This window comes from Monodon monoceros, unplaced genomic scaffold (genome assembly GCF_005190385.1).
Source record: "Monodon monoceros isolate NGI ecotype Baffin Bay Population unplaced genomic scaffold, NGI_Narwhal_1 Super_Scaffold_16, whole genome shotgun sequence".
NCBI lineage: Eukaryota > Metazoa > Chordata > Mammalia > Artiodactyla > Monodontidae > Monodon > Monodon monoceros.
This window is the reverse complement of record NW_021703772.1, coordinates 9,231,752-9,255,434: the sequence shown is the minus strand read 5'-3', so window position 1 is coordinate 9,255,434 and position 23,683 is coordinate 9,231,752. Positions and strand designations below refer to the sequence as shown.

Here is a 23,683-nt window from a genome sequence, read left to right as displayed (position 1 = left end):
AGAGAGACAGGAGTTCTTATGAAAGAAAAATTACAGCATTGACCAAAAAAAATACAGCAAGCTCCAGGTAATAGATGGGAAGGTTAAAAGTATTACAGAAGGCAAATTTTCACAAATTAATATATATTAATATAACATATAACAATATTATATATATATATATATATACTTAATACAAATACTAGAAGTAAATAAAGGATGTAGCCTTATAAATATTACATAGAAAGGGCTTTTTAAGGCAGAAGTACAGGGCATAAAGCAATGATGGGTGATTTTGCCCCCAGAGGATATCTGGAAATGTCAGGAAATCTTTTTGCCAGATTGGGAGGTGGGCGCTACTGCCATCTGATGGGTGGACACCAGGGATGCTGCTGAACGTGTCACAATGCATAGCACAGCCTCTGCAACCAAGAATTAACTGGCCCCAAATAACAACAGTGCAAAAGTTGAGAAACTCTGACATAAACCATACTGGAAAAAATAAACTGATGTGCCTAAGACTCTCGGGAATTCCCTGGCGGTCCAGTGGCTAGGACTCCACGCTTTCACTGCCACGGGCCCAGGTTCAATCCCTGGTCCGGGAACTAAGATCCCACAAGCCGCACAGCATGGCCAAAAAAACCCAAAAACCAAACCAAACCCAAAAAATCGAAACCCTCCACAGCCAAAAACTTCTCAAGTAAAAGACAAAAACAAAATAAGAAAATTGCAGCAACAAGGGGTTAATCTCCCAAATTGATTAAACAACAAAAAAAGAAGAGTCATATATAAAAATAGGCAAATATGAATAGGGGACCTTCAATGTTTCAAAGAAAACATTCTGAAGAAAAATTTGTTTAAAAAACAGGCATCTTAGTAAATACAGGCTAGATAATGCTGTAGTCATTTATGATCCTCCTTAATCTCAGTGGTTTATTATAGGTGTCGGCAAACTACGGCCCAAGGGCCAAGTCAGCCCAATGCCTGTTTTTTTCTTTTTTAATAAATTTATTTATTATTTATTTTTGGCTGCTTTGGGTCTTCGTTGCTGTGCGCGGGCTTCCTCTGGTTGCGGCGAGCAGGGGCTACTCTTCGTTGCGGTGTGCGGGCTTCTCATTGTGGTGGCTTCTCTTGCTGTGGAGCACGGGCTCTAGGCGTGCGGGCTTCAGTAGTTGCGACACGTGGGCTCAGTAGTTGTGGCTCGCGGGCTCTAGAACGCAGGCCTAGTAGTTGGGGCGCACGGACTTAGCTGCTCCGCAGCATGTGGGATCTTCCCAGGCCAGGGCTCAAACCCGTGTCCCCTGCATTGGCAGGCGGATTCTTAACCACTGCGCCACCAGGGGGGCCCCCAATGCCTGTTTTGGTATTAACGTTTTATTAGAGCACAGCCAGGCCCACTTGTTTATATTTTTGTCTCTGCTGCTTTCACGCTACAATGGCAGCGTTGAATAGTTGCAGTAGAGACTTTATGGCCAGCAAAGCCTAAATTATTCACTCTCTGGCCCTTTTTAGAAAAAGTTCTTCAAGCTTTGGCTTGGAAGTAGCCCTCTCACTTCCACCCACATTTCTTTGGCCAAGTCACGAAGCCATTCCTGAGTCCACAGGGCAGGGGTGTGTGACCTTCTGAGATGCTGGTGAGCAGTACTGTGACCTTCCAAAGCGTATTTAACCACTCACAGAGCACAAAGAAATTCCAAGGAAAACACTGGCGGACTAACATTCTTGGCCTTTATGTTCGACAAACGGAAAAGTCTTGTTATTTCTGGTGCTCGTGAAGATGTAGGGAAGAGGGTGTCCACACCGCATTCATGGGAGTCTAAACTGGCAACAGTTTGATCATCAGTATGGGATTAGTTTATTATTTTAGTTTAGTTTCGTTTTTGGCCTTGGCGCTTGTGGGATTTTATTTCCCCAACCAGGGACTGAACCCAGGCCCTCTGGAGTGAGAGCACAGAGTCAGACCGCCAGGGAGTTCCCAGTATGGGATAATTTTAAATATGCAGACCCACTGACCAATCTACTTCACTTCCAGAAATAAACCATTAAGAAATAAAACAGAGAATGTGTCCACTTCGAAGTCTAACGCCACTCCCGTCACTGGATCGGCCCGAATCAGAGAGGAGCCCCCAGACTCTGTGGAGCAGAGGTGGCTCTGCTGATAGAAATGTAAACAGTAGACCCAGGGGAGTGGGGATGGGGTTTTGCAGGGCACAGCTAAGGCGACCTGCACCCTGAGAACACGGTTACCTCTCCCAACAGCCACCCCCAGACCAAGAGACTCTTGCTCTGTCTTCACGCCCATTCGTCTGCCCCCTCCCTCCTTCTATTAGTAACTTTATGCATCTGCGTCGTCACCCTGTGCCTGCTCCACGGGAGCCCCTCCCACACGGAGCATCCAGGTGACAAATTCCATCGCCAGCCTTACCCTCTGGTGCAGGCTTTGGGGCACGTTCAGCCCTTGCTTTCTGGGCCCGTGTCATGACCTTCGATCTTCTGGTTGAGTCGTCCTTCCTTTCAGTCACCTGCTCCACCACTTGGAGCATCTCTTGGGTTCTGTGTCCAGGTGAGGCTGACCCTGGGCCAAAGAGCGATTTGTGAAGAGTTTTCATTGGGGTCCCAGTGGCCCTCCCCCTCCCCGAAGCTTCTCGCACTCCCAGTTCCCTCACTTTGAGATCTCTGTACCCACTGCCTCACTTTTATCGTGTTATTTCTCCATAATTCTCCTCTTCTCTTGTGGGTATCTTTCTTTCTCCCCCAAACTCCTGTTTCTCTTTTCCCCCTTCAACTTCTCTTTCTGACTATTAATTACATGTGTATCAACAAGAATCTAAGCTCCATGAGGGCAGGGAGTTTTCTGTTTTGCTCACTGCTGAGTCCTCAGAACTTAGGACATGTGCCAGCACACCACTCAACTCAATTCATCTCTGTGGAATGAATGTGTAACAGGCAGCATATTTTAGAAAACATTCAAATTATGTATTTTTCACGCTTATACATTGTAATGTCCAGGGTTCCCTAATTATTAAATCAATAAATTTCAGGGAAGGGGCAGATGCCGGCTAGATCTGAGAAGAAACTGCTCAGCTGAGGCCGTTTTGGAGATGTTACACTAAATCTTGAAACACAAATTTGTTGAGAGTGAAAGAGATTTCGTTGTTTCTCTTTTATATACCAACAGGAGAAGCTTAGAGGTCTGAGTGTCAAGTTTTCCTAGAAGTCGTTGGTGGAGAGAACTCAGCATATGACAAGGAGACAGTGGCGCTGGGGACTGAGAGAAAGTGACAAGAGGAGGAGAAGGGTGACCAAGGAGGTCCTAGCCCTCACCCAGGTCAAACCACAAGATTAAGGGGTGTTGGAAACAAACAGAAAAATTCGGGGAATGTCCAAAGCAGTGGAACACATGTCATGATTCATGTTTGGGGGCTGACAGGAGATTCCCTCTCAGGGTGCTGCATTCAAGGTCTGGAAATCCAAGGGAATCCCTACCAACTGGCACACCTTGAACTAAAGCAAAAAGAAGGAGAAAGGAGAGGGGAAGGGGAAGAGGAAGAGAATGCAGAAGAGAAGGAGAAAAGGTGATGAGCACAAAAAGGAATAAAGCAGAGGATCCAGAAAAATGCAGAGCTACATACATTTCTGTTTCTTGTACTGCAAATAACATGATTTTCCTGCATGGAGTCAATGCATGCTGAGCATCGCTTCAGGTGGTTTTCAACACTCAGTGACAACAAATCTAACTCCAGTTTGGGATTGGGAGTCTGAATCCTGCCTGCACATTCAGGTTTGCTTTGTCTATTCTTCCTGGCTCTGAACTTGCACTGGACACAGTCCTAATCTCAAAATTGACTGATGCGTTCTGCCCACCTCCACCCCATTCCTTCCCAATGATAAGAGAAAAGAAACCTGTTGGAATCAACATGGTTCTCCTTTTGTGAGGAGGGGCCTTTGATGGGATGACCTAGGGGTCGAGATGGGGCTGGCCGTGCTCTAGTGACACCCGGGTGGCCGTGTGGCTGGAGAGAAGAACCCTGATGAACATTAAGGGAATGACGACTTCACCCTTCTTGCTTACCTCTTGGGAGACTTTTTTTCTGTCTTTTTTTTGAACTTGACCAGCTATGTATTTTTCTCTTCCTTCCTAAAACAGAAAAGAAAATCATCTCTTATGGCTATATATATTGATCTACAAGCTTGAAATGTCAATACGTTTTAAGTAAAATTTTTTTCTATCTTCCTGTCACTTTGGGGAGGCAAGAAAACCAGGAGACCTATGTGAAGAAAGTACTCGGAAATGAAAAAGGATTGAATAAAGAAGTAATAGAGATATACTAAATTATTAACATTAAAATATATCATTTTCTAATTAATAACCAGTTTTTTCAAGACTAGAAGAAAATATATAGAGAGATTGTTATAAGCCATAGATATAAAAGATCTTCTTAGCCAAAGAAGGAAGGTCCTTAGCCAAGGACCCAAATTGTAAAGGCAAAAGATGAACAAATTTGACTGCTTAAAAAATTTAAATGCCCATACTTCAAAAATCATCCACACAATGTTAAAACAAAAAAGGGGAAAATTGCAATATATGTAACCTTAGGGGGTTACTGTCCTTAATAGATAAAGCAAAAGGTGAACAGTACGCTAGGAAAGTGGGCAAAAAGCATAAATTGGAAGTGCTTTTAAAAGAGGAAATACAAATGACACATTTATTTTAAAAGTGTCTTGTTTTAAAAGTTTTTTTTGATGTGGACCATTTTTTTAACATCTTTGTTCAATATGTTACAATATTGCTTCTGTTTCATGTTTTAGGGTTTTTTTGGCCCCGAGGCATGTGGGATCTTAGCTCCCCGACAAGGGATCGAACCTGCACCCCCTGCACTGGAAAGCGAAGTCTTAACCACTGGACTGCCAGGGACATCCCTAAAAAGCATCTTTAGATCACCAATAATCCCCTGAAAATGCATTGTTTAGTTTTAATTATACCCAAACTTTTAAAAAGTTTTATCATGTCTGGGTTGATGAGGATGTAGTTAATGAACACTCGTGTGTTATTAAAGGAAATGTAAACAAATACATTTTCTGGAGAACAGTTTGGTAACAAATATGAAATTTAAGATATATAGACCCTAACCAAGTAATCTCGCATTTAGAAATTAAACCTGAGGAAATTATTGGACAAGTGTGCAAAGATACCAACACACACAATATGATTTCTATTTTCAGATAACAACTGGATATAGCCTAACTTACTACCAATAGGTTATTATTGAAACCAATTGTTAATCACACAATAACGAAAAAGGTGTTTAAAAGTGTTTATAGGATGGACTAGGTAGTATGAGCATGTATATATATACATAAAGAATGCATACATATAAAGGGTACATATATATGAGAATGTATGTGTTTTTGTAAGGTATAAAAATAAGGTGGGGGAAGGAGATTAAATAGGTATTTAAATTCCTGATTAATAACTTTCTGTACTGTTTGCAGATTTTATGAGGAACATTGTATCGGGCAGGGCAGGGGAGGCTATGCTGCAGTACAAGCAAAACCAAATCTTGGCGGCTTAACATACAACAGTGTATTTCTCTGTCATGCAGAGTTCTCTGCAGGACGCGGACGGGGTCTCCAGGGCAGCTGTCCGCTATGAGTGGTGCTGAGATCCACACTGCTTGGCCTTTTGCGACCTCCCTCTTCCACACACTTCTACAATCAGGGGAAGAAAGTGTGAAGAGCTAAGCAGTATCTCGTGTGTTTTGACTCAGGAATGACACCCATCTCACCAGCTCCTTGGTCAGAACTAGCATCATGGCCCTGTCTCCTGCGAGGAGCTGGGAAATGCAGCTTTCCAAGTGTCTGGGAAGAGGGGAGGAGAACCGGAAATAGTGGAGAGCGGTAGTACCGCCCACCACACAGTGTGCAGGGCTGGTTGTTCCTCTTTCTTTCCTTTTCCTTAGTAGTAAAGCTGCTGATTTCGAGCTGGATACTTGTCCTTCTAAAATAAAGACTGCATTACCCAGCCTCCTTTGCAGTCAGGTGAGACCATGTAACTAGTCCTGGCAATGAAATGGTAACAATTACTAAAATGCGACATACAGATAGTGTCTTTCGGGAGAGGAGGTATGCCTCTCCTTGACCTTGCCTCTTTCCTTTGGATGGAAGGCACACTTGCTGGCTGGACCCCAGGGAAGGAGATGCTGCGGATGAGGGAGCAACAGCCAGAGTGAGCTGCGTACGGCACGAGCCCCGACCACCTATTTCTGTATGAGGCAGAACTAAGCTCTCTAATTTCAGCCACTATATTTGGGGGCATGATGCAGTTTTCTGTCACACACAGCAAGCTAATTTCAAAGGCTACAGCATAGTGCTTTTATAGTATGAAAACATTTCTATGTTGAAAAAAGCACACATCTTTTTCTGGCTTAGATGTCTTTTGTAGCCCGAAGGGCATAAAAACCAGCAAAAATAATATCAAACCCACCCTAATAGAGACCAAATAAGTTCTTTACACTTACGTTTTTCCCCAGGAGACTCTCCAAAAGGCAGTTTGCTTCCCTTATCCATGGGATCTAGAAGGTATGAGAAAGAAAGTGATTTTTAAATAAGCAATCTTTATGTTTCGTGACCACATTCATTTCAGACAATACTGAGTTGGTAAAGCTTTGACAGTATTATTTCTATCCCTTTCATTATAAAGGAGGATGATGGTTCCTGAAGAGGGTTCTAGGGACCAAGATGCTAGTCCTGTGCCAGCCAGCCTTTATCCACAGGATCTTGGGAAAACCCATTAATCCTTTACATCTCAAATTTGAATAAATCATTCAACTTTCTCCAAAGGTGGTTGTGAAAATAAAATATATTATTCAGGATAAAATTAGAAATATACATTGTATGAGTCAGTGTAATGCAGGAAAAACTTGTTAAAAATGATAGTTTGTATTTTAATACGGTCAAATGTAATTCATTCTTTCTGACAATAATTAGATATTTGTCATTTGAAAGTCACATTTGTTGTGTGGGAGTTCTGTGAAGATGTGACACAGTGACTGAATTACCAGCAAACAGAAGAATGCTCTGCTTTTTTTTTCCCTCCAAGGATAACAGTAACAATGTGAGTAACAGTGGCCATGGTGAGGGGTGAATTAACGTGCACCATTTTTCCAGCGTATGCCCACAACAATGTCAGACGCTCGTGCTCAGTCATAGTATTACATTTGTGTTTATGATGAGCTGTTCTCATCTCAGTTTTCACAGAAAGGTCATGTGAGAAACATGGAGATTGGGATCGTAGGAAAAACCTGGATGGCTTGGCACTGCAATAAAGTACCATGAATATACTTAGAGCATGAATACTTGGCAGTGGTAAGTTGCCCCAAAATTGGTTCTTGGGGGTGAAAAAAACTTACTCTTTTTATGTATAAAGCACAAATAAATATATCCAGTACAGAAATGGATATATAATATACTTGTGGGATTGAAATATCCTGGGGGGTAGGGTTCATGATTAGAAAAAAAAATCTAAATGGGCAGTGATAATGAAAAAATGGTTGAGGAACTCTGACTCAGAGTAAAACAGCTCTAAGTTTGGGCTCCTGATGCCCATACTGAGAGACTTGCAATCCCTCACCCTTACCGTGGGTGAGTCTTGGTGGTGTGCTGGGTGGCTCCTGGGGTCTCTTTCCTTCATCCATCTCTGAAGTGTCATCACTGACCTCTGAAAAAAGAAACAACATTCATCTTATATCTCAGTAAATGCCCCCTAGTAAGTCCACGCGGAATCTCCCAGAGACCCAGGAAGGACCTTGCACACTCTGGAGCTGAAGGCTGGAGGTTCCAGTCCTGATGAGACCCTGCGACTACCTCCTGAGAATAATTCTACCGCTGGTCCTGTCTGCCACTCAGGGGAGGAGCAGAGCAAGGCTGGTCAGCAGTGGTTCCTCCACTAATGGAATGTCCAGTGGGGGGCAGTCATCTGAGCCCCTGGACCAGAGGTTTCGGTGAGCCCCAGCAATACTTTCAGGAGACCTTCAAGGTCAGAATTGTTTTTATAATTAGATGTTCTTTGCCTTTTTTCGCTATGTTGACTTTTGCACAGATGAAGCAACAGCCAAGGCAGGTGAAAATGCTGGTGCCTCAGTACAAATCAAAGCGATGTCCCCAAACCTTAGAAGGTAGCATGGCATTCTTCACTACCACTTACTCAACATGGAAAAAAAAAGCCAGTTTCATTTAAGAATGTTCTTGATGAAACAGTTAAAATTATTAATTTAATTAAATTTCTACCCTTAAGGACACATCTTTTTAATAGCATACATAAAAAACTGGGTAGAACATGTAAAGCAGTTTGCTGCATCTTGAAGTACCATGTTGTCTCAAGACTAATACTCAAGTGATTGTTTGAGTTGCAAGCTCACTGTAAAATTAAGTGAACCAAAATTTTCTAATTGTTTATGAGATTATAAAATCATGAGTAGAGGATCCACTCAAAACACAAGATAGCATAAGACATTTGATTACAACAGAGTATATGGTCTCAGACTCTATGTTACAACTAACCTTTAAGAAACTGTCCCTTGTTGAGTTTTGGTGTAGTATCAAAAGTGAATATCCACAGATATCTCAAAAGACTGTTAAAATACTCCACCTTTTTCAGCTACAGATCTGTGTGAGGCTGGATTTTCTTCCTATGCTTCAACCAAAGCAACAAATCACAATTGACTGAATACAGAAGCAGGGATAAGAGCCCAGCTGTCCTTGATGGTGGAGGTGGGGGAGCAGGGAATAGGTAAAGGAGATTAAGAGGTATTGGGCTGGCCAAAAAGTTTGTTTGGGTTTCCTGTAAGATGTTAAGGAAATACCTGAACAAACTTTTTGGCCAACCCCAAACAAACCTCCAGTTATAAAATAAATAGGCTATGGGGATATAATATCCAGCATAAGAAATAAGGTCAATAATATTGTAATAACTTTGTATGGGGACAGATTCTTCCTACACTTATTATGGTGATCATTTCACGGTGTATGCAAATGTCAAACCACTATATAGTGTACCTGAAATTAACATAATACTGTACAACAAACATATTTCAATTAAGAAAAAAATTTCAAAAGAACCTTTAAAAATAGAAAGCAATTGTTAACAAGATATAGATTGATGCTATTAAGAATGTTCCCTCTCAGCTTTCAATATAATACAATGAAGACAGATACAAAAATATTAAGAAAGCACATGGAAAAGATAGTGAAAAAATGTTGTTTTTTTTTTAAGAATCCAGCCATCTTTGATAAAGGTAGACATTAAAGAGATTTGCAAAAATGTACAATGATACCACTCACCTAATTTTTTTATTTGAAAAATATATTTATTTTTCATAAAAATATGTTATTTATGGTAATAGGTAATTGATTTATTGTGGGCTGCAGGAGAGACCCTCCCACGCTGAGCATTCAGACGACAAATTCCATCACCAGCCTTACCCTCTGGTGCAGGCATTTGGGCACATTCTGTCCTTCTCTTTTTTGCTCTTGTCTTGACCTTTGTGTTCCTGGTTGAGTCGTCCTCCCTGTGAGTCACCTGCTCCGCCACGTGGAGCGTCGTTTGGATTCCATGCCCAGGTAAGGCTGCCCCTGGCCAAACAGTGATTTGTGAGTAGTTTTTACTGGGGTCCCAGTGGCGCTCCTCCTCCCCCTGACAGTGACCTCCTTCTCACACTCCCAGTCCCCTCACTTTAAGATCGCTATACCCCTGTGCCTCACTTTTCTCCTCCTATTTCTCCGTAATTACATATTTTTTCTTGTGTACACCTTTCTTTCCCCCTCCCCCGCCCCCAAACTCACCATCTGCTCTCGCTCTCTGTGCAACCTTTTGAAATCAATCAGATAAATCTGGGGGAATCCCAGAGCACTGGGGCTGATTTCCTGTTTCCTGGCTTGAGACCCCTGCTGCCAGAGAGTGCCACATCCAAGTAAACATGGCCGGATGCTCTGTTTTAGCAGAGGAGGAGTCTTGTAAAGCACTTTTCCAGGTTCCCTAGGGCCTGTGTGTGATACAGGAGACAGGAGAGATCCAGGGGTCCCTGGGTGCCTCTAGTAGGGAAAGTGAAAGGTATCAAAGAATTGAGAGGCAGGGGCCCTGCAATGGGGAGTGAGGCTGGGACCTAGAGGATTTGCAATGCCAGGTGAGGGGTGGTGGTGTTGGCGTTAGGGTTCTCTTCTCCCTTTATTTTGCCAATGAATTTTATATCTGTATCTTTGGACCAGATTTTTTATTGAGTGTGTCAAATTGGCATACTGTGGGGAAATTAAGTTTCCTTGATTTCTCAGTGCTTCTGTAAAAAGCCCGAGCCTCCTGAGACACAAAAGTGTATACGGTATAAAGATAGGGGAAAGCAGCAAAAAAAATGTTTTCTCTTTTCAGGAGGAGAGGATGGCTGTCCTAGTCCTGTATATACACAGGGCAGAAAATCCATCATTCTTTCTCCTGTGTCTGTAGGTTATAATCTGCCACTCACACAGAAAGATTTCATCAGCTCTCTTCTCCAGCCTGTGGGTCTGCGTGTGGGGGAGAAACGCTGCCGTGTTGAGCTGGTTGTGAACAACAATAAAGAATTCTTTTCCCTGACCCAGGGGCTTTGTGTTTCTGCAATATTCATATATATAAAGAACATCACTCTGCAGGAGGGGGTAATATCTCAGAGCCTCACAGTACTTGACGAAGCACATACCTGGCACACGTGCATAGAAGGTTAGCACTAATCTAGAAACGAGCAGGTCAAAAATTGAATTCTAAAAATTTCCTCCCAATATATTTGCATCCTTTCTCAGCAACGGCATCACCACTCACCCAGCCATTTAAGCCAGAACTTGAAGAGCAAGCCTTGATTTCTCTCTCTCATCCCCAGCTTCCAATTTACCAAGTCTTATCAACTCTACCTTCAACTGACCTCGAATAGACCCTCTTCTTCTATCTCCACTGCCAGATCTGAATCCAGGCTACTATCAACTCCCATGGCACCTGCCCTCACAAGAGGTTAACCTGTTTCCATTCTTTTCCAGTTCATTCTTTATGTAACACCAATATTGGTCTCGTCGTTTAAAATTGGATCATGTCACTTCACTGATTAGATCTCTTCAATGGCTCCCCATTGCATTTAGAATAAAATCCCACCTCCCACATCATGGCCGACAAGCATGAGCTGTCTCTAGCCTCCAGCCCCCTCTTGTGCTCTCATCTTACCTCTCGGGAGGCTTTTTTTCTGGTGTCTCTTCCTTGGGGTTAACCAGATATTTCTTTTTCTCTTCTTTCCTAAAAAGAAAAGACACAGATCATCTTTTATAAATACAAACATTGATCTACTAACCTCATATGTCAACAATTTTTAGCTTTTACGTTGGGTCCTCAAACCACAGTGGCCAGAAGGTCATTGGTGACCTTAGGTGATGCTGAAATTCTAAAGTGGCAGAGGAGAGAAAGAAGTGAAGAAATGGAGACAATAAGTTTAGGTAACTCATTTCTAGAAGTTTGGTTGTGAAACGGAGGGGAGAGCTATGGAGGCTGCTGAAGTGAGATGAAGATCAAGAGAAAGTTCCTTTTATGAACTGTGATAGGCTTGGGCATTGATTGAATGAATGTCCTTGTGAGAGGGAGATGCTGAATTCTCAGGGAAGAGAAGGGACCATGGATACTGTCAGAAGAGGTGGAAGGATTGCCTTGGAGAAAAAGAAGGAGCTGGAAAGGAGAGGAAAGAAGCAGTTGGGGTTTGCAGGGTGGGAGCAGGAAGTGACGGAATTCCCATCTGATTTTTTCTATGAAAGAGGAGGAAAGGTCATCTGTCATGCAAAAAAGGAGGCAGTGAGGCATCAGAGGTTTGGAAAAAATTGCTCAAGGTCTGAAAGGATTGTCACAGGAAGTGGAGCTGTGACACAGTGTAGAGGGATCATTTGTGCTGGAATTATGAAGACACAGTGGGTACGCACTGCTCAGCTGTGTGCCTGTCCCCAGCAGTGCCTGATTTCAAATGCAGTGTGCAGGAAGAAGACAACAGTTTCCTTGAACATCTGCCAGAGAGTTCTAGGAAAAGACAGAGAGGCAAGGCAGGTGAAGATAGCAGAAGGTTACTGAAACGATGGATCTTCAACTCTGAACTGGTAAGAAGGGTCATGAAAGAAATGCAGATGAGGGGTTGGAGAAGCAAAAGGCCAGTGCACTGGTCACCCAAATGAGACTGAAGGACAGTTGCAGAGGAAACAAATTGTAAGGAAGAAATCGGGGGGGGGGATTTTTTGAATTAATTTTTATAGATTGGGCTGAGAAGGAGAGATCAGAAGTTGAGCAATCGTTATAGAAGGAGCAAATTTCAAGCATTAAATGTCAAAAAAAAAAAAAAAGGAAATCTCAAATTAACTATTGGGAAGTTGAGCCAGGTTTAAATGATGAAAAGGCCTGTGGATCACCTTTGGGTTCGGGAGGGCAAGAATGGGTGGGGAGAAAAGGTCACTGGAAAGAAGCAGAAGAAGGATTTGAGAGGTCAGGATATTGGATGGGTCTGTTATCCACATGTACCTTGAAGATGTCCAGGATGATGGCAGGACTTGAAGTGACAGAAAGACTCTAAGTCAGCCTTGAGCTCTTCCAGGGAGCAGTGGGAAAGTCAAGAGATGATAGTGATGAAAAGGGAGTGAGCATTTCACTTGAATGGCTAAGCCTCGAAGGAGGGGACGGGGAGCAAGGGGCTGGGTGGGGCAGCGTGTAGCAAGGGGTGGCATCCAACCTGCCTTCAGCCATGGGGTGAGTGGTAGCAGAAAATATGCAGCCTTGTCTTAAGAGGAAGCAGAGTCCTCTTGGGGAACAAACTTTCAGTTAAAGAGGGAAGTGAGACTAACCCTATAAGAAGCTGTGTGTGTAGGAGACCTTGATGATTTCAGAACAAACAATTCCGATGGGTGCATATTTCAATGGCCATAAATGCCTTCTCGTTTCCCTATAATATTCATGAAGGCCTTAGAGGAAGACGCAGTGAATGGGAAACAAACTGTATTGGGCATGATGACTATAACCACCTAGTGGGTGCTTATGATAAGATGCAGCTCCAAATTCACCCTCCTGAGGTCTTCAAGAGAAAGGCAATCCTTACCTTTCTTGCTGGCAGGTGCCCTGGATGCCTCTTGGAGCTCCTTTGGGTCACTTTGTTCAGGAGCATCATCTCTTATCACTGACAAAAAATATATAATTCACTTTAGAACTGAGAACAGGCTGACGAGAAAGTGCTGAGGGAGATTGGTGGGAGAACCAGAGGGTGGAGAGCACCTGCAGCACAGGTCTGGGGACTCGTCAGGGTTCCCTGGCTCTGCCTTGGTTTGATCAACTTGTGATTACTGCTACCTGTGTGATTATCACAGTGAACCAGGGAACAACTGCTCCGCAGAGGAGGGCTCAGTTTGAGCCCTTTAGAAAGGTTTCCCTTTCTAAGACTCTCAGCAGTTAGTGTGTGTGGTGATCTTGAATTCTGACGGCCACAATGAGGATGAATGCTTTTGCCACATGAAAAGTACATGCTATTGCTTAGACGTCTGTGATGTGATCTTTCTAAACTGCTGTATCTGTGATTATTTCATCTTGAGAAATAGTGAAGGAGGTTAAGTGCCTTATGTATTTCCACCTATTTGCCGTCGAAGAAAGCAGGGGTCAGCTTGTACTTATCAGCACTTGTTAGCAGCAAGAACATACAAAGTTCCTCTAGCTTTTGCTGCACGAAGAAAGACAGAAGGACTTGAAGCCATGACAGATAAAGACCCATCTCACAAAAGGCAGTCACTTCCTTGTTCACACAAGGCTGTGAGATCTGTCTCAAATTCCATCTTACATAGGAATAGCTAACTGAGGCAGCTAGCAAGCAGTCGTTAGACTTTAAAAATGATTTGTTTCATTTCAAATTATTTAAATATCTTAAAAATCCAAATGATGTACAAATGACGAGGGTTGAATGTGAAAGTTCCCCCAGTCAGGGTGAGGGCTGGGAGTGAGGACCGTCCATGTCTGAGCACCAACTCAGTGTCTCTGTTTGCTTTGCATTTTGATGCAGCAGTTTGGACATCTGCCTTCTTGAAGTGGCCTCAGAGAGTGGCTGAGTCAAATAGTCCTGCCATGACTCAGCCCCTTGTCCTTTCCCCAGGGTTCCCACCACATTGCCTCCTGGCAGATGAATGTTCTCCCTCTGTAGACCCCTTAGTGGTGTTTGGAGTCCAGGTCATGATACTGAGCAGGACACTGTGGGGCTCGTGGGCACAAAAGCCTTTCTGTGTCCCCCCCATTTCTTGAGTATAGGAAATAGGCTTCATTCAGCCTCCATGACCTTTCCTGAGTTCCAACCAGCAGGTTCAAACAGATGCTAATTAGGGAAGGGAGGGGATGTGGAGACAAGGGAGGACCGGGTGAAAGAAACAATAGTGCAGCCTTGGGGCAGGGTCCTGGTTCCCCCTCAAGGGATACACATAAGGGTAGCTTTGAGCTGTTTTGCTGAAACCCCCACCAGGTGGAAGAAGTTAACAGGATGCTGCCCACAACCACGTAGACCCCAGACCGGTTGAAGCCAGAAGGTTGATGATGCTGACTCCCACTTACCACCAACCAATCAGAAGAATGTCCACGAGCTGATCACGCCCCCTTTGAACTATTACTATGAAACTTCTCACTACCCCCTCCAAGCTGGGACACACAGTTTTGAGGGCACTAACCTGCTGTGGCCCCCTTTGCTTGGCAAAGCAATAAAACTATTCTTTTCTGCTTCACCCCAAACTCTGTCTCTGAGATATAACTCGATGTCTGGGTATAGAGGCTGGATTTGGCTTCACTTGGGCAAGTACTAATAGGGCTCCTGTCCCCTCGCCCTCAGTGCCGCCTCCCGGTCCACCTTTCCCAGACCTGTCTCCCTCACCCTTCCCAGGGACTCTCTCTCCCTCTCCAAGCTCCTGAGGACGGGGTGAGCAGCATGAGCTGGGCCAAGATGGTGATGGAGAGCGGAGAGGAGAGCCCTGTGCCCGGATGACCCAAATGGCTTCTCTTCGTGGTAGATGCGAAAGCTAACATGAGCCTAAGTTGTCCAAATCAAGATTACCTGGCACGGGGCCTGATGGAGCGCAGGACATCTCTTGAGTGTCTTCTTTATCTTTTTTTGGGGGGATCAGGTTGTCACTGGACACTGAGCAGAGGAAGAAAAGGAATTTCAGATCCGAGGACCCAAGAGCAGGAACCAGAAGTGGGAGGAACAAGAACAATCTATTCCAGCAGGTAACAATGATGGGCCAACCAAGCACCAAGGTCCCTCGAGGGTGGGGTAGAGGGGGACAGGGAACAATTATTTCCTTTCTTTTTTTTCCTTTTTGGCTGTGTTGTGTGGCTTGCAGAATCTTAGTTCCCCCAAAAGGGATCGAACCTGGGCCCATTGCAGTGAAAGTGCCAAGTCTTAACCACTGGACGGCCAGGGAATTCCCCAATCATTTCCTTTCAATCAGTCACTTACTGATTTAATAACACAGGCACTTTTTTTTTTCCTTTGAAAATCTAGAGGATGGACTCTTTCATTGTTACTGCCTTCTGGTTATGCTAACCTTATTTGGATGGTACTTTTTAGATGGGTGGAGAAAACATCCGGACCAAATAGGGCCCCTTATTCTCGGTATTGGAGAGCTCAGAACCCATGATACCATTTTTGACAGCGGCCAATAATATTCCACATTTACATTTAATGTAATCAAAGTCCTTTATCCTGATGGTTGGGGGAGATAAATGACACAAGTTTAGAAGCTAATCAGGTCCAGCAACCTTTAAACATTTTATCATCTTTTCTAATAATTTTGATAACCTCCAAACCATATAAAAATGAATATGGTTGAAACTGAAAGGTCCCTGTAATCAGAGGGTGAGCAGTCAGTAAGCACTGAGGGTGGGTGTGTTGCACAAGTTACTTTCCAGTTCAGAACAGTGTGTTTTGAGTGTTGGTTTGACAGGGCTCTTGGACGTGATAGCATCAAAGTGGCTGTGATGGCATCCCTGACAAGAGGTCCTGAGCCGTGCATCGGCCCCCCTCTCGTTTTTTTCCTTGTCACTCCCAGTTCTTTTTCCTGGGGCTCCTGCCACAGCCCTCTTGGCTTGTAGGTGTGTGTCCTCCCTTCACAGCCACCTTGAGCTGGGCAAGTCGGCCCCAAGCAACACTGCCTGAACAGGAATGGGGTAGCTTGGGCGTCTCTTGTGAATTTTCATCACTTATTTGGGATATCAAGTTGTCATTGGTCATTGAAGACAAGAAGAAAAATCACAGGTTACAGGGACAGGGTGTCAGGGAGGAGAGTGGAAAAAATGTCAGGGGCAGGCAGAGTACCAAGGGCCAAAGGGCAGAGGGTTGGGCTGTTCAAGGGGTGAGAAGCAGGTGTTCTGGGTTCTGGGGCTTACCCAGGTCCCTGGCAGTGCCCACATCCTTCTTGGAAAGAGCTGTGTATGGTGGTGCATGCATGGGAAGGAGTAGATCAAAAAGACAGGACCCTGAGGTTCTAGGGCCACAGGCACCCTAGGCTGGGGCTGCACAGGTGTTGGACAGGGTCTGTTTCTCACCTGGAGTGAGCCTTCCTTCCTGGATGATTCCGGGCAGAGCCACGGTGAGGTCAGCAGGGCTGGGATGCTCGTGCAGGATCTCAGCGCTGGGCTGGGCAGGTGCTCCGGGCTTGCTGACACTGGGTGTGCAGGGTGGGTGGCTCGATGGGGGGTGTTGGCAGGTGGGCAGCGGCAGCAGTGCCCAGACGGAGCTCCTTCCTGCTGGGTTGGCTGCGGCTTCGAGAGGAATCGTTGTGATTCTGCCCCACCCTCCATTGGAAGTGACAACTGGGATTGGCGAAGGATCACACATTAGTACCTCGGAATTATTTGGAGAAGGGGATTTCTTTATACTTGACATTCAGTAGGACAAGGACATGGAGTCTTTCACTCTCTCACAGGTGCGCAGGACTGCGCATCGACCATTTGTGGCCCCTTTAGACTTTCTTTCTTCAATTTGAATGTTTAGTGCTATAACACCTGCTTCTAACCTCTGATCTCATACCAGAGTGGTTTCACACATGAAGTTGAGATTGACTTTGTACCCAGGGGTTTATTTTCTTTAGTTTTGGCTTCAGAATTTAGACAATTACGTACAATGCTATAATGTTAAATGTCACCCTTGTTTTAAGAAATAAATATCTCACACCTCCCTGGAGCAAATAAGAGACAATATAAATTCCTTCGCACAGTGTATTAGGACCTCTATATTCTGGTTTCTGCTCATTTCTGCAGACTCGGTTTCCATGTCTTTTCACCTTGCACCCTGTGATCTGGCCACACCAAACTTCTCTCCCATCCCCAATACCCCAGGCCCTGGGCTTTCTGCATGCCATTCCCCTGCAAGGCCAGGGTCGGGTTTCTTTTATGATTCTACTCTATTTATTTCAGAAGTAAAGTTGTCTCAACCAGTGAACAAAAAGAGGAAAGTAAGGCCAGATTTTGGAGTGGGTCCCAGAGCAAAATCGCAGAGTTGGATCCAGAAAGATGCTTGAGCTCAGCCAGGCCAGGGGTGTGGGGTGGGTTGGAGGTACATATCAGTGTGTGGGTCCCTCTGACTCTTAGATTTACTTAGCCTGGACTTTGAACACATATTTCTCCCAGCACTGCCCTGATCCTGCCAAGAGCTCAGGCCCACGTGCAGCTGTGCCTGCCTGGGGGAGGACTCTTCTCTTTTGCTGCTCCTTTAGCTCAAGGAATCATTTCTCCCGTTGAGGAGGAGCCTCTTAATGGGAAAATATCAAAGACCAGATGAAGAGCCGTCAACAGTGGTGACTCCACTAATAAGAATGTCACAATTCAGTGTGATCTCCTGGTCCTTCCCTTGTTGTTCTCAGATAAATGAACCACGTACTTTGACTCAACTAAGTGATTTTACTGCCTGCTCCTCTTACTCTTGCTACTTTCTTCCCAGCAATGTCACTGCTCTTTTAATACTCCTTTACTTATTCAGCTCTTTCTCTTTCCTCAAGGAACTTCATTCTCTACTTCTTTCTCATACTCTCTCTTTCTATCTCTATGTCCGCAGTTCCCCTTCCTTCCTCTTTAGCTACCTTTCTTCCCTCCTCTAGCTTTACAATCTGTCCTCCAGCTGTCCTAGTTTAAAATAGTGACCATAATCTTGGAACCTGGTATTAGGAGACCCAAGTAGGACACTTGGCTCTGCACTTAACAGACAAGTAACTTTGGGAAAGTTCTTCTGAGCCTTAATTTCCTTATGTGTCGTATGGGGATAATAATGATTTCATAGGATTGTTTTAAAGATGACATAAGAAAATCATATAAAGTGCCTAGGATAATGCCTGGCACATAGTAAGCACTCAAAAAACAAACAAACAAAAACCAAACCAAAACAAACCAACAACAAGGACCTACTGTGTAGCACAGGGAACTATACTCAATATCTTACAACAATCTATAATGGAAAAGAATCTGAAAAAGAATATATATATATATATATATATATATATATATATATATATATCTGAGTCACTTTGCTGTACACCTGAGGCTAACACAACATTGTATATCAACCATACTTCAAAAAAAAAGATACTTAGTATTATCCATCCCTATTCATTTCTCTTCCTCTCTAGCTCTCCTTGTCCTTCTGCCAGACTTGGTCTCTGTCACTTTATGCATTCCCTTCCCTAGAGACTGTCCAGTATGCTAAATTGTACAATTTCCCCCCAACTCATAGAACAGGTAAGACAGAAATGTTTGTGTCCTCTAGAAATTCATCTTAAAGAACCAGGGCCAGGGGCTGCTTTTCCTGTCACACTCGTGAGAGAGAATGGTCCATCTCTTCCCAAAGAGAAAGTGGGCAGTTCAAGTGCATGTTCCACAAGGCAGAAAACCAGCCCAAACTTTTAGCGTAGCAACTTCTATCATGTTTCTATAGCCCCAAAGTTATTCAAGAAGCCTCATACCCCTTTTGAAGCTCTTGAGGGTCGTCATCAAGTTGGGGTATTCACTCAGGTTTATTCGGCTGAACAACGTCTCCAGAAATGACAGACTAAACGTATTCTCCAGTTGAGTGAGGATGTTGTACACGACCCTGGATAAAGGGACCATATTTCTACAGGCTTCCAGAGATTCCTTTAAAAGCGAAGTAAAGGATTATTATAAATGGTTATAAAATGGAATGGAGATTTATTACACACTTGTGGTTTTCTAAGCTGTAAGAAAGTGATTCTGCTCTCTTAAGAAGGAATTTAGTGCAAAATGTCAATAGTAAAATTCTCTAACATAGAGAAATCACAGTTCCACATGTTTACTTTTGGAGCTTCATATATATATGGATGGTCACAGGAATTCAGCATTCTTGAAAATAAGGTTCTTGTGAACCTTATTTTAGGTATATTTGAGGGAAGAGAGAAATGTTAAGGAAGGAAAGTGGAGTCAAAGGCTGCTACTGTGTAATTCTCCAAGGCTTTGGGCAGGACTCTTCAGCAATGGACCTAAGAGTTGGTCACAAGTGGCAATTCTGTGGGTTGCTTGTTAGCCTCTGCTCTCTCTTTCCTTCTCCCTTGGACTTGAAATGGCCTAAATGGGAAATCAGAGAAGTCCTCCTGATGAGAGGTTGGCCAAAAGGAGAAACATGGCAGGAGAGAATCAACTACAAAATACTTATTGAGAAATGACTAGGCTCAGTGAGCTCACCCTAGGGTACCTAGCAACAGATAAGACCAGCATGGTGCTACCCGTGTTGGGGGAGAGGCACTGTCAGGTGGAGAAGATGGGCATTAAATAATAAACACAAATTTAAAAAATACTCAATTCCTATTGATAGCAGTGTTATGAAGGGAAAGCATGGATTGCTATGGGGAAGAATAATGAGGGGGTCTTAATTAGATGAGTGGGCCAAGGACCCTCTCTGAGGAGTGACATCTGAGTTATGATATGAAAAAGGGTTGGATCCAAACAGGCCAAGACTGGGGGAAGATTGTTCTACCAGTGCTAGCACTTTTCTGGGCTTGGGGCTCAGGAAACACTTTAAACAACCAAAATTACATGAAAAGAGTGCCATTTTTGTCCACATAGCCATATCTCCCACTGCCTGTCTTGCTTCACATCAGAATGGACTGTGGGTCACAAGCTCTTAAGTGTTGAGATGGTACCCTTAGTGGGTTGAATGGTGCCTCCTCATATCCAAAGATATGTCCGCTTGAAACCTGTGAAAGTGACCTGATTTGGGAAAAGGGTCTTTGCAGATGTAATTAAGGATCTTGGGATGAGGCCATCCTGGATTACGGTGGGCCCTAAATCACAGTGACGAGTGTCCTTGTAAGGGAAGAGAAAGGGAGAAGACACAGAGAGGAGAAGGCAGTGTAGAGATGGAAACAGCGAGTTAAGTGATGTTTCTGTGAGCCAGGTTTACCACGGATTGCTGGCACCACCAGAAGACAGGAGAAAGTCTCGAGAAGGAATCAACCCAGTCAACACCTTGAGTTTGGACTTCTAGCCTCCAGAACTGTGAGAGAACACATTTCCTTGTTTTAAGCCATCTGGTGTGAGGTCACCTACCCTGGACACCTTCTTTCCCTGGTAATGACCATTTTTGTCTGGAACTTCCAAATTTTAAAAGCCCTGGGGTCTTGTGGTTTGAGACCTCAATGATCCGGCATTCTTGGTGGGGGCTGGGTTGCCGTGGCAAAGCGGTCAATGTGACTTACCTGGTACAGTCTCTCGGTGATGAAGAAGTTGTCTCGGAGACCTTCGAAGAAGGGAAATGGCTTGTTTATGGCATAAGCAATCTCCAGCTTCTGATGTATAAAGTGCTGTAGAAGAACCTCTTTCAAGGTCCTGGTCATGGTGAATCTCCTACGGAAGAGGCACAAGAAGAAAAGAGAAGCAAAGACTTTGAGGAGTTAGGGGAGCTGCTCTCCGTGTTGTACAGCATCTCGAGACAGGCATCCTGGTCCCAACGGCATCCCTTAGCAGTCTGAAAAGCCGCATCTGCCAAAAAGACTCATGGGTATAGGAAGCAGTGACAATGCCCAGCAACAACAGAAGCTGAAAGTGACCCACAATGTGACACTGAAATCCCAAAGGGGCTGCTGGTACTAAATAGAGCTACTATTTACCGTGTGCTTCCTGCATGCCAGACTGTGTACTAAGGGTTTCACATGCAGTAACTTATTTGATCTTCACAAAACCCTTTCAGTCTGGATTGCACCTATTTATACTGTCAAGGACGCTGAGACATAGAAAGGTTTAATAACTCGCCCTAAGTTGCAAAACTTGGAAGTGGTAGAGAGGGACGAATTCCAATTTTCTGGTTCCAGGTGTGTAGTCTTAAATACTATGGTCTGTGGCTACATTGAGCTGAGTTAACCAAGATTGCCGGGACTCAGTTTAAGTATACACTAGCAATGCTCACACAAAAGGGAACGCTCAAAGACGAGTAGGAAGATGGAAACCTGATAATATTTAGAAACTTTATTAAACCACCTACAATCTCTGACACACAAACAGGCCTGACATACATAAGGACATGAAGGATGTGAAAGGCATGATTAGCAAAGGTGACTTGACTGATTTATTTTATGTATCAATTTCACATCTCAGAATAGACATGTCTTTTCCCGTGCCCATGCGACATTACAATATTTGACCATTGGTAGGCCGTGAGAAAATATTGATAAATTATAATAGGAAGAAAATGTACCTATGATATTCTTGACAAATTGTCAAGAAAAGGGAGTGATTAACAAAAAACTTCGATCACCTAGAGATTTCTTTAAAAACAAAACAAACATGGATCCCATTTTTCCAACTTCACCTTGTGTCGAAGAAAAAGTTGAACTGTTAATTAATGACTATTTCTAGGGATTTAATCCCAGTGGCAGATTGAGCGACCCTGTCTCTTCCTCCTCATTCCCAAATAGTTAAGGTTAACCGGAAAAAATATACATTGTATAAAACAATCATCCACAACAGTACTAGAAAACAAGAGACGATGCCATAGGGGGTCTAGAGTTGTGATGAAATCCTAGAAGATAGAGAACAGATGGGAAAGAAATCTACCGTTCACTATCTGCATAGGGGAAGGATATTGCAAAGATCAGCACAGAGCCAGAAAACACGAGAATGAGCACATGCTAAGAAGAGGAAGGGGCCCTAGATGACTAATTATACTACAGCATTCAGAATAGAACATCCTCCATAACCCTCATTCTTCATCTGTTATGATTGCCAAGGATGAACATGAAGCACAGAGAGGTTAGGCAACTAGCCCAAGGTATTTTGGTGGCAAGACAGAGCTCATCTGACCAAAGTCCCATTTCTCACTAGTGCATTTTACCATGTCTCATATATGAGCATTCAGGTTTGTATTATGTAAAAGGGTCTGAGAAATGAATAGGTAAAGATAAACATTCAGTGCAAAAGACATAAGCAGGCAATTGAGTCAAATGCACAATTAATATGTAAAAAACATGGTAAGTCACTAGTCAGAACAGTGCAAACAAAAATAATTTAATAACGTTTGCCTATCAAATTAGTCACGATAAAAATAATAGCAATAATCATAGACAGTCCTGGTGAAGATGTAAATAGGTCCAAACTTTCTGGAGGTTAACTTAGTAATCAGTACCAAATACCCTAAAATATGTATTCCCTTGAGTCCTAAATTCCACTTCTGGGAATTTATTTCAAGAAAATTATCATGAATGTGCTTAAAGAAAAGATATTAAAAAGTTAATACACTCTAGAGGAAATTAAATGTACTCTCCTCATTTTCTCTTTTCTGCTAGCTTCCCAACTACCTCTAGTCTCTTGTACAATGAATAATGGATGAGTTGCCCTTTGGCGGCAGAGTGCAGGATCACTCTGCATGGACAAGGAAGGTACAGAGCAAATCTCAAGTTCCATCCACAATAACAGGCTAGAGTTTAGGGAAAAAAGGACTGAACTGTGTATTTGCTCCCCCTCTTCATCCGTCTTCTTTTTAAGTCTCCTATTAAATCCCATATCCCCTCTCTACCTCTTTGGAAAACATTATTTTACCAAGAAAGAGCCTCACAGTTTAAACTGTTGAGTTTCACCCTGCGGCTGCTGCCAGGGCATTAACTGTAAAAGCCAATCACCAAAAGTGAATAAAGCAGCCGAGACGAAAACCCACCTGGACGCTGAGATTGCTACCTGTTCCTGCCTTCTTCTGGGTCCAGGGGCTGGCCGGGGATGGCTCCTGGGAGACTGAGAGAAGGGCAGGGAGATACCAGTGGACGAAACAGGAAGTCTGTGCTTTTCCACACACGATGAGGGCCTGGCTTCTGAGGAAAGGAAAGTGAAAGTAATTGGGCAGATCGAGCAGAGCTAAAGACAAGGCCGCCGCGCAGTGCCTGCAGCCTCCCTCCACCTCCGGAAACTCGTGAGATTCCCAGGGCATTTGGGGGTCGGGGGCGGGGGTTGCTGCCTATCGGGCCCATCCTGGGGAGGTGAGTACAAAGGGGAGGAGGCATAGGGTCCAGCCCCAGGGTTCCCGGGAACTGGGAATCCACCATCTATTGGCCTCCTTACCCACTTTTATTTCCCCAGGACGCGTCCTCCTTCTGTACTTTTTGGGGTGATGAAAATGAACCTAAACTGAATTGTGGTGTTGGTGATTGTTAC

General features: G+C 43.8%; 1 protein-coding gene across 10 annotated transcripts in view; it reads right to left on the bottom strand.

The window, feature by feature from the left end:
- The window catches only part of SP110 (SP110 nuclear body protein), a 40,479-nt gene extending 17,095 nt beyond the window's left edge, over positions 1-23,384 (bottom strand). For 8 of the 10 annotated variants that reach the window (XR_003793970.1, XM_029225453.1, XM_029225456.1 and 5 more), the window contains exons 1-12: positions 23,193-23,384; positions 20,743-20,890; positions 18,997-19,165; positions 16,589-16,855; positions 15,096-15,179; positions 13,116-13,193; positions 11,219-11,287; positions 9,460-9,609; positions 7,616-7,696; positions 6,498-6,551; positions 4,052-4,117; positions 2,405-2,554 (exon numbers count right to left, since the gene is read on the bottom strand). Coding sequence is in view for 9 of the 10 variants with exons in the window: in XM_029225453.1 (XP_029081286.1) it covers positions 2,405-2,554; positions 4,052-4,117; positions 6,498-6,551; positions 7,616-7,696; positions 9,460-9,609; positions 11,219-11,287; positions 13,116-13,193; positions 15,096-15,179; positions 16,589-16,855; positions 18,997-19,165; positions 20,743-20,880 (1,306 nt within the window). In the remaining variant the exon portion in view is untranslated. The remainder of the gene's footprint in view (positions 1-2,404; positions 2,555-4,051; positions 4,118-6,497; positions 6,552-7,615; positions 7,697-9,459; positions 9,610-11,218; positions 11,288-13,115; positions 13,194-15,095; positions 15,180-16,588; positions 16,856-18,996; positions 19,166-20,742; positions 20,891-23,192) is intronic. The other 2 variants (XM_029225460.1, XM_029225462.1) reach the window with 1 other exon arrangement.
- Positions 23,385-23,683: the final 299 nt, after the last annotated feature.